Genomic DNA, 10,866 nt, shown 5'->3' with positions numbered 1-10,866 from the left:
TCTCTAATTAAAAATGTATGAAGAAAAAATATATTTTTTTGCAATGAGAAAAAAAAAATATATTTTTAATATATGTTTTTCATCAAATAAAATTATGTTTTTTCATATAAATAAATAAGATAATTGGTATTGGAATAAATTGTGTCCAAATAATATTTGTACACTAATTTGTCAAATACATTGTATTATTTTGATAATAACTAAATGAAAAAGGTATAAAATCTGCACTCAAGCAAATAAAAAGATAATAAATATGTAAAATAAGATTTTTTGTTTGGTTTAGTTTTTTTTTTATTATTTTGTTTAAGGAAAGTAAAATAAGATATTGTTTTATGTTTCTATGTTAGTTTTTTCTCATATATATCTTTTTTTTAAATAAATGTCTTGTTTTTTTATTCAATTATATTCTCTATTTGTAGTTTATGATATGTATATATATTTTATTTTGATTGAATAGGTAATTTATGATATTTGGTGGTTGTTGCAACTTTTTTCTTTTTTCTTTTTTTGATGAATGTTTGGCTGTGTTTCCCACCTTACTTTTTTCATCATAATATTTTCTCTAATTATATTTCTTTCACCATTTTATCTTGCATTATATTTCAACAAATCACTTTATCTTATACAAATTTCTTTTTTTCAACCTTATATTTCTTTTTAATTCAATATGTATTTATTATCATCAAATTTTTTTTTATCAATTTTTCTATATTCACGTTTCTTTCTTCTCGTGATATTATGTTGTTTCATCAATTTGTTTCTAATTTTTTTACCCTAATCTAACTTTAACCTATTAGCCTCATTTTCAATCCCAATTTTAATGTTTTCTTTGTTTTTAAGAAAAAAACTCTAAATATAAACGAATTATATTATAAGAATTAGATTTGATTCGACTAGATTAGATTGTGTGTAAATTCTACACAGTGTTTATAGCCTAGATTAAATAGGCTTTTAAAATGTATATTTTTAAAATAATTAAAATTTATCAAATAATTTATTTTTTTCAAAATTTAAATAAATGGAATAAGTAAATATATCTAAAAATTGTTATTTTATAGTTTGCCTATCTAATGTCTTGACAGTTAATATAGGTAGTTAGTTAGCCTAGGTGTTATGTTCTAATAGGTTAGTGACGGTCAGTTCTTCACTAACCGTTATAGTTAGTTAATACTCTTGTCTTTGTATCTCTCTTGCTATATATAAGGGTATGTAATTCAACTATAGACTACTGTTGTAATCGACACCATTTGTACATAATAAAATAACATAGCATTGCTCTTTTCTCTACTGTGTCTGTGTGTGTATTAAGTGTTATGGTTTGATTAATACATCTTAGGTTCATTCTTGCATGGTGAATTGATGCTGAACCGAAGTGAACTTGTGTAACAACTGGTATCAGAGCTTGGGAGTTCGAAGTTGGATCTTGGATCGACTATCAAGAGCCTAGTGAACTGGACAAGAAGAAATGGGGAGCACAAAGTTCGATCTTGAGAAATTTACAGGGAAGATCAATTTTGGATTATGGCGAGTTAAGATGCGAGCATTGCTGGTGCAGCAGGGATTACAAGGTGCCATTTCAGGGGAGAAAGAACTATTTGCAAGTTGGTCTGAGAAAGAAAGGTCTGAGATTCTTGAGAAGGCTCACATTGCCATCATTTTGAGTCTTGGAGACAAGGTTCTCATGGAAGTTTCAAAGGAGACGACTGCAACAGGGCTTTAGTTAAAATTGGAAAGCTTGTACATGACCAAATCTTTGGCTAATCGATTGTTCTTGAAGCAAGAACTGTATTCTTTCAAGATGGCATCGGGGAAAAGTATTGAAGATTATTTGGATGATTTCAATAAAATTATCCTTGATCTTGAGAACATTGACATCAAGATCGAGGATGAGGATCAAGCAATTATAGTTCTGAATTCACTTCCTAGTAAAAACTATGAGCATTTTGTGGATACAATGATGTATGGGAAAGATTTCCTTACATTAGAAGAAGTGAAAAATGCCTTGATGTCAAAGGAAATGAAAAGAAATCTGAGCTCTAAGAAAGTGGTTCAGGGGAAGGATTATTGGTTCGAGGGAAATTTTCAAAGAAAGAGAATAAAGATGGAAGTAATCAGAACAAGGGTAAGTCTTCTTCTTCTTCAAAGAATAAAAGAAAATGCTTTATCTGCAGCTCAACTTCACATCTTAAGAAAGACTACCATTGTAAAAGAAATTCAACAACAGCAACTTTGGAAGTGTGGGCTTAGCCTCTGATGAAGAAGGATATGACAGTGCAAGGGTTCTAGTTGTCTCCACATTTGCCCTGATCAATCCCAATTCAATGAATACAATGCAATCAAGGGAGGTTCAGCCAGACTTGGTGACAACAGATCCTACAACATTACTGGCATAGGAACTGTCAGATTGAAATTAAATGATGGTGGAGTTGCTGAGTTGAGACAAGTTAGGCATGTTCTTGAGATCAAGAGAAATCTTATCTCAGTAGCTATGCTTGATCAAGAAGGATGTTCTATCAAGATAGAAAGTGGGGTTATGAAAATTGTTAAGGGCTCTATGATAGTCATGAAGGGAATCAAAGAGAATGGAATTTATTTGCTGCAAGGTCACACAGATAATTCAGAAGTGAATGCAACAATTAAATCATTTAAAGATCCAACATTAATCTGGCATAGGAGACTTGCTCGCATCAGTAATGGAGGAATGCAAGTGCTCAAGAAGAAAGGAGTCTTTGGGAAGGATCAAATCCAAGAGATTGAATTCTGTGAGCAGTGTGTTCTAGGTAAATCTACAAGAGTTAAGTTTGGAAAGGGTCTTCATGTGTCGAAGGCTATTTTGGACTACATTCATTCAGACCTATGGGGACCTTCAAGGACTGAATCCATAGGTGGAGCCAGGTTTTTTCAATCCTTCATTGATGATTTTACCAGATATGTTTGGGTTCATATTTTAAAAAATAAGAATGACTCATTTAAAGTGTTTTTGGAATGGAAAACTTTGATTGAGAATCAAACTGGTAAGAGAATCAAGAAGCTTATAACTGACAATGGACTTGAATTCTGTGTGGATATATTCAATCAACATTGCAAACAAGTTGGCATTTCTAGGCACAAGACAGTACCAAAAACACCCCAGCAAAATGGCCTAGGAGAGAGGATGAATAGGACCATTATGGAAAGTGGTGAGATGCATGTTGATTCATTACGGTTTACCCAAGAAATTTTGGGTTGAAGCCGTCACCACGGCACGTTATCTCATCAACAGAAGTCCATCTTCAACTATTGGTTTCAAGACACCAATAGAAGCCAGAACAAGGAATAATGTTAGGTATGATCATCTTAGAATTTTTGGGTGCATAGCCTATGCTCATGTTAGACAAGACAAGCTTCGAGCCAGTGGTTGGAAAGTGTATCTTCATTGGTTATCCTGAAGGTGTTAAAGGATACAAAATGTGGAGCATTGAACCTGGTGACCATCTAAAGAATTTCATTGGTAGAGACGTGGTATTTGATGAAGAAAACGTTTACAAGGATACACTTAAAACTAAAAGAGATGATGAACACACTGAAACTAATGAGAGTACACAAATGGAGGTGGAGTTTGACAAAAGAAACACCCTTGCAGATTTGAATTTGAGGAAAGACAGTGAAGATGTCCCAACAGAACACGGACCTGAAGTAGAAGATGAGAGTGAATTAGATGATGATGGTCTTAACTATCAATTAGTCAGAGACAGAAGAGGAGAGCTGTGAGAGCACCTGCTAGATTTGGATATGCAGATGTAGTTAATTATGCTCTCCATGTGGCTGAGATGCTTGAGGATGAACCAAGGACCTATAAGGAAGCCATGAAATCATCTGATAAACTCAAATGGGGTGGAGCAATGGGAAGTGAAATGATTGCTCTTAAAAGAAACAAAACCTGGATTATTGTACCTAAGCCAATTGGACAAAAAAATTATTGGTTGCAGGTGGGTATACAGACACAAAGAAGGCATACCAGGGGTTGAGGAAGCTAGATATAAGGCTAGGCTTGTGGCTCAGGGATACACACAAAGAGAAGGAATAAACTACCATGAGATTTTCTCACCTGTAGTCAAGCACACATCCATCAGAATTCTGTTGAGCCTTGTAGCAAGTGAAGACCTTGAACCTCCATGGAGATCTAGATGAAGAGATCTACATGAAGCAACCTGAAGGGTATGAAGAAAAAGGGAAGGAAGATCATGTTTGTTTACTGAAAAGATCTCTCTATGGGCTCAAGCAGTCACCAAGGCAATGGTATAGAAGATTTGATGAGTTTGTCACCAAAATTGGTGTCAAAAGAAGTTCATATGACAGTTGTGTGTATGTGAAGAACTCAAGGCATCTGGTGTACTTGCTTCTATATGTTGATGATATGCTTATTGCAAGCAAACAAATGGGAGAGATTAACAAAGTTAAACAAGCTTTGAGTAAGGAATTTGACATGAAAGACTTGGGATAAGCAAAGAAGATACTTGGAATAGAGATTTTCAGGGATAGAAATCAAAGGCAACTTAAACTATCTCAGAATGGGTACATCAACAAGATCCTAAATCATTTTGGCTTTGCTCATGTGAAATCTGTTTCCACTCCAATACGTCAACAATTCAAATTATCTTGCTCTTAAAATCCCTCCTCTGATGAAGACATAAGCTACATGGAGTTTGTACCTTACACCAGCCTTGTAGGGAGTCTCATGTACCTTATGGTCTGTACAAGACCTGACTTATGCTATGGTGTTAGCATAGTAAGCAGGTTTATGAAAGAACCAGGGATCGAGCACTGGAAAGCTGTGAAATGGATTGTAAGATACCTTAAAGGAACTATAGATGTTGGTCTGGTTTATGGACAAGACAACAACGGAAATAACTGTGATGTCATAGGGTTTGTCGACTCAGACTATGTTGGAGACATTGACTCTAAAAGATCCCAAACAGGATATATCTTTCAATTGAGGGGCTGCACCATAAGTTGGAAGGCAAATCTTCAATCTGTTGTTGCCTTATCAACAACAAACGCTGAATATATTGCCTGTACTGAGGCAGTAAAGGAGGCTCTCTGGCTTAAGGGCATCACTAAGGAACTTGGCAGTGATCAAAGATCAACTCCTATATTCTGTGATAGCCAAAGTGCCCTACTTTTAAGTAGAAATTAGGTCTTCCATGAAAGGACCAAACACATTGATGTAAGACTCCATTTTATTAGAGATACAATCAATGAAGGGAAGGTGAAGCTTCTCAAAGTTCCATCTGCAGACAATCCAGCAGACATGCTTACTAAAGCTTTTCCCTGTGATAAGTTCAAGCATTGCTTGAACATGCTTTCTATCTCACCTTTATAGTAACTATCTGTTACCATCGACATTAGTAGTCAAGGTGGAGAATTGTTATTTTCTGGTTTGCCTATCTAATGTCTTGACAGTTAATATAGGTAGTTAGTTAGCCTAGGTGTCATGTTCTAATAGATTAGTCACGGTCAGTTCTTCACTGACCGTTATAGTTAGTTAATACTCTTGTCTTTGTATCTCTCTTGCTATATATAAGGGTATGTAATTCAACTATAGACTACTGCTGTAATCGACACCATTTGTACATAATAAAATAACAGAGCATTGCTCTTTTCTCTACTGTGTGTATGTGTTAAGTGTTCTGGTTTGATTAATACATCTTAGGTTTATTCTTGCATGGTGAATTGATGTTGAACCGAAGTGAACTTGTGTAACAAAAATGTATATATATTTTAAATTTTTAAAATGTTGAAAAATAACTTATATTATTGCTTAACATATAATATTATTATAACATGATAAGTATTGTTTTAATGAATAAAAAAGTATATAAACCAAAAGAGAACAAAATTCAAACTCTTAACAAAATTATTCAGCCTCTCATAATTTTTTAAAGAAGAAATTGGATTAACATAGTCGACTCTCATTCTATTAACCCACCAAACGAGTTTTAAAAGTTATAGCTTAAACTCTTTAGAAGTGATTTTTTTTTAAAGAAGTACAATTTTAATGTAAAAATATTTTATTAGGTGTGTGATATTTTTCAGAAAAAAAACCTTACATAAGTTATAAGAATATGGAAAAAAGAGATACAAAATTATATCAAACATATAAATTGTATGTAAATTAAATGGTCGTAATTTTAGAATTAATATTTTCGTGACATTCATATATATGATAGAAGTGTATGGAAGTAAAAAAATTTATAGAATGTATCTAAACTTTTACCTTTTTTATGTTGCTGCAATTTTATAATATATTTTCACAACATGTAAAACAACAATCTTATTTTTGAACAAACTTAAAAACAACATTAAAAAAAACAATATTTGTAAAAATGCTTTCTACAGTTTTTAGGTATTTTTGAAATAATTCCCTTATAAATATATGTAGTTTTAGGTCGTATAGTAAACGTAATTATAAAATCGATTATCTTAATAAATTAGGTAGTTGATTTAATTAATAGATTCGATCATAAATTTAAATACAAATGGATAATATTAATTACTTATCAACGCAGAAGGAACATAACTCTCTCTAATAATACCATCAACATGAATTAAAATGTTCAAGTAAATTTATGAGCAACTTTGTTAGCATCTTTTAGGAAAGAACATTTTAACTTACCTAATTTACTTAACATAAACTTTGATCATTGATAATTAAACTAAAATAAGATACTACGCGGTAAAATTTCAAATTTTAAATACTATATTCAAATAATTGATCATATTAGAGTTTCGATACGGACTATACATATAAATTTTTACCAAAAAGAACAAAATACAATTTGATCAATTTTATTTCAAAAGACAATTTAATTAAAATTAATTTTAATAACAAAATTAATGCCATTTATTTTATTTTATTAAAAATTATTTATGTATTTTGAAATATTCAAAAAATATTATTTTAATTTTTAAAATAAAATTTTGTCATAAGTAACTCAAATAAAATATGAAAATAATTGTTTGTGATATAAAAACATATATCCTTTTCAAAAAAAAAAAAGAAATAAAAACATATAAACAATTATTCTCTTTTTTTTTAAAAAAAAAAAAAAACATATAAACAAAATCCGAACCAAGAAAAAAAAATCAGGACAAAATTACAATAAAAAATAAAGACAAAAAAAGTGCAAGTAACTGACGTATGGCATTGCGAAATTTACGGGAGGAGACAGAACATTGTGAAGAACAGAAGTTTTAGAGTGGGGGTATTATTGTAAAATCAATCTTTCCTTAAAGGAAAAAAAGAATTAGCTGGAAGTGGAATATTTTCATTATTTATTTCTCCGTGGATTCAACGCTACCGCTTGTGCTAGAAATAAGAGTAGAACACAGCTATTTTCTCACCATCCAAACAGCAGAAATTCACAGGAAAATCTTTGTAGTAGCTACTACTAGAAGAAGAAGAAGAAGATGTCGTGGCAAGCTTACGTAGATGACCATCTGATGTGCGAAATCGATGGCAATCATCTCACTGCTGCGGCTATCATCGGTCATGATGGTAGCGTTTGGGCTCAGAGCGCTAATTTCCCTCAGGTCTATTTTCTTTTTATTATTTCACTGCTTTGCCTTCGTTTACTTGACACAATTTTGAGATCTGATTGGTTTTTGTTCTTTTGTTATTTTTTGAAGAGAGATCTGATTGTTCACCTTTGTTTGTTTCACTGCATGTTTTTTATTTGCTTCTTTAAATATTTATTCGTTATTGTTTATTTGTTTCTGTCAATATTTGTTGTCGGGTAGTTTTAGGATTCTTTTGTTGATCAGGATTCATGGTGTAGTTGTGATCTGATTTGGGATTTAGGGTTTTTGCTATAAGTATTTTTACATCATTTCTGTGTTCAGTCAAATTATTTTAATTTTCAAGTATGTATTTTCTGAACGATGTTTCGATAGGTTTAGGTAATGGTATATGTATTGATAGTTTAGTACAACCACCCAGTGAATGTTTAGCTTAGAAAGCTTTTCAGTTAAATTGGGAGTGCTTTTTTGAGCTGGGATTAAAGGCATAGTATTATAAAGGAATCTATTATCATAAACTTGCAAATGCTGCCTGGTTATTGGAACACTAGAATATGTTATATTGCCTCGGGTCTTAATTATGATGTTTTAGGGCCTGTTTGACATGGCTTTTACAAAGAGTTAGGTCTGTTTGAGGTGGCTTTTATAAGGGGCTAGTCTTGTTTAAATGAAATTAAAGTTTTTTTGTGCTTTGCGACACCTTTTGAAGGAAGCTGTCCCCATGGGGTGGCTTCATCAGAAAAGCTTCAAGCCTTTAACTATAACATGATTTGAAGAGTTTCAATTAAAGCACTGCTTCTTCTGGAAGAGTTTTATTAAATTGAATAACTACAAGAGATTTTTATTGTGCTTGCGATTCAAATTTCTTAATTCAATAGGTGCTCTTAGATCATAACATCATTACTTATTATGATAAGATACATTTATGGTTACCGCTCCCACGTGCTTGACCGAACCACCATCCACACGCGCACCCATCCAACCGCTCTAGACAACAACCGTTAAATTTTTTACATTAAAACATTATTACTTATTTTTATATGATACATTTATGAGAATATAACTGCTACTACCTGCCCAACCACCGTCCACGCACTCACTCATCCAACTACTTGAGGCTAGCGGACATGTAACCACCCTAAATCTTTAACATTAAAACATTCTTACTTATTTTGATACCAGACATTTATGAGAACTAAATCGTCGCACTGCTCTTGACCTTCTAACCATTTGAGGCTAGCTCACGTGACTACCCTTAGATCTTTAACGTTAATAAAGATGCCCTTTATATACTGTTAAGTCTTTATAAACTGTACTTTCCAAACAATATAATGACATCTTTTCTATTTTATGAGTGAAAGCTATCCCCAACTAAGCCTCACATCCAATAACCATAATTGTTCCTCATTAAATGTTTACATTGTTAGTCAATTTCTATGTTTTATTTTCTAAAGCCTATGTTTTGGTTCAGAAATATGAACACACACTCTCATTGGTATTCTTGATTCAACTGTCTCTTATTTGCTGTATTTTTTATTATTATTTATTGCTTATAGTCTTGATGTTAATGTTGATTAGTTCAAGCCCGAAGAAATAACTGGCATCATGAATGACTTTGAAGAACCTGGAACACTTGCACCTACTGGCTTGTATCTTGGTGGCACAAAATATATGGTGATCCAAGGGGAGCCAGGTGCTGTTATCAGAGGAAAGAAGGTGAGAAACTTGGATATGATCATTTTATGTATTTGTTCAAATTTTTGTTTCCTTTTAAATGGTTTGCACACTCTTAAAATGTTGGCACTGCAACAGTGAATTTGTTGCACATTCAGATAAGCTTAACTTCAAAGCTGAATGACAATATCTTGTAATTCGAAGCTGACTCTATATCTTAAGACATGTTTATTTAGGCTTTTCAATAGTCAGCTGTCACATAAAGAGCAATGAATAATTCTTCAAAATCTCCATCTAACTTTTTCTTCAACTGAAAGAATAAACATGAATACATGTCATTGTTTCTTTTGTAGTTCTGAGTATGGAAATATGAATACATTCTTTTTTTGTTATTCAGCTTTCATGGTATTGGTGGAGATTCTTCTTTTTGTATTTTATTGGAAAAATGGTGGGGGGGAGTGTTTATGATTTTGTGTAGTGTGATTGGCTTTCTCACTGTATCACCTTTCTTCTGTTGTTGTTGTTTTTTTTTTTCAGGGTGCTGGTGGTGTTACTGTTAAAAAGACTAGCCAGGCTTTGATCATTGGTGTGTATGATGAGCCAATGACGCCAGGGCAATGCAACATGATTGTTGAGAGGCTTGGAGACTATCTCGTTGAGCAGGGTCTCTAATTGGCTTGTTTTGTCATATTTATGCGAGTCCCCAAGGTTCCATACACACATTGTATCTGCTGATCTGCTTCTTATTCTTGGATAGGTTGCAGTGAAATATGTTACAAATATTAAAAGTCATAGAGAACTCATATGGAACAAAAAAATGTTTGGTGCTTGAAAAGTAGGGTGGTTTTTGTCTTTGTACTCCTTCAATGGATGGTATTTTGATGATTTTCAAGTGAGGTTATTGTCTAATGTTTTGAGTCATTAATAATTTAATATGGTTAAATTGATTGGCATAAATTTATATAGTCTTGTCTTTTTGCCTCTCTCTCTCTCTCTCTCTCTCTCTCTCTCTCTCTCTCTCTCTCTCTCTCTCTCTCACCCATTGTGTATGTGTGTGAGTATTTTAGGAGACCAGCAGCAAAACGCCCCACGTGTTTGTTAAATTGTTATTTGATGTATTTGGCAATACAACACAATCAAAAGCAAACGCCTAAAACTCTAAAAGCTTCATTTTAAGACAGCATTTTCTACTCTCTTTTATCTTAGTTATAGGAATGATGTTAGTGACCTATAAATGTCATTACATCTTTCATATACACTACTTAGCCATATTTTTTCAAATATTATAAATGGATAGATTTAAAATATTAAATCAATCAAATCTAATTGTTATTACCGTATGAAGTCATATCAATGCTGTCATGGTTGTAATTGGCTCGTGAAAAATAAAATGGTTTGGTTTGGTGCACGAAATTGAATGGTCGCTGTTATATGACCAAATTCCTGAAATTTGACAGTACCAGTTGGGTCCCTTGATAATTGCTCGACAACGGCAAGCTATAGAATATGTTCCTTTTTTGTGGCCATTACATAAGCCTGACAATCAGATTGGATTGGATTTGGAATGATTGCCCATTTAATTGTTCATGCAAAATAAAGTTAAAAGCCATAGTCGTGTAATATTGGATTTGAATT

At 32.7% G+C, this 10,866-nt stretch overlaps 1 protein-coding gene across 1 annotated transcript; it reads left to right on the top strand.

Moving 5' to 3' along the window:
- The first annotated feature begins 7,132 nt into the window (after positions 1–7,132).
- On the top strand, positions 7,133–10,188 carry LOC115705229 (profilin). Its single transcript, XM_030632497.2, has 3 exons — positions 7,133–7,572; positions 9,136–9,273; positions 9,769–10,188. The coding sequence occupies exons 1-3, from the start codon at positions 7,450–7,452 to the stop codon at positions 9,901–9,903; spliced, it is 396 nt and encodes a 131-aa protein (XP_030488357.1). The 5' UTR covers positions 7,133–7,449; the 3' UTR covers positions 9,904–10,188.
- Positions 10,189–10,866: the final 678 nt, after the last annotated feature.

The sequence above is a fragment of the Cannabis sativa genome, chromosome 1 (genome assembly GCF_029168945.1).
Source record: "Cannabis sativa cultivar Pink pepper isolate KNU-18-1 chromosome 1, ASM2916894v1, whole genome shotgun sequence".
Classification (NCBI taxonomy): Eukaryota; Viridiplantae; Streptophyta; class Magnoliopsida; order Rosales; family Cannabaceae; genus Cannabis; species Cannabis sativa.
The sequence above is the reverse complement of the archived record's forward strand: the minus strand, read 5'-3'. Positions and strand labels throughout refer to the sequence as shown.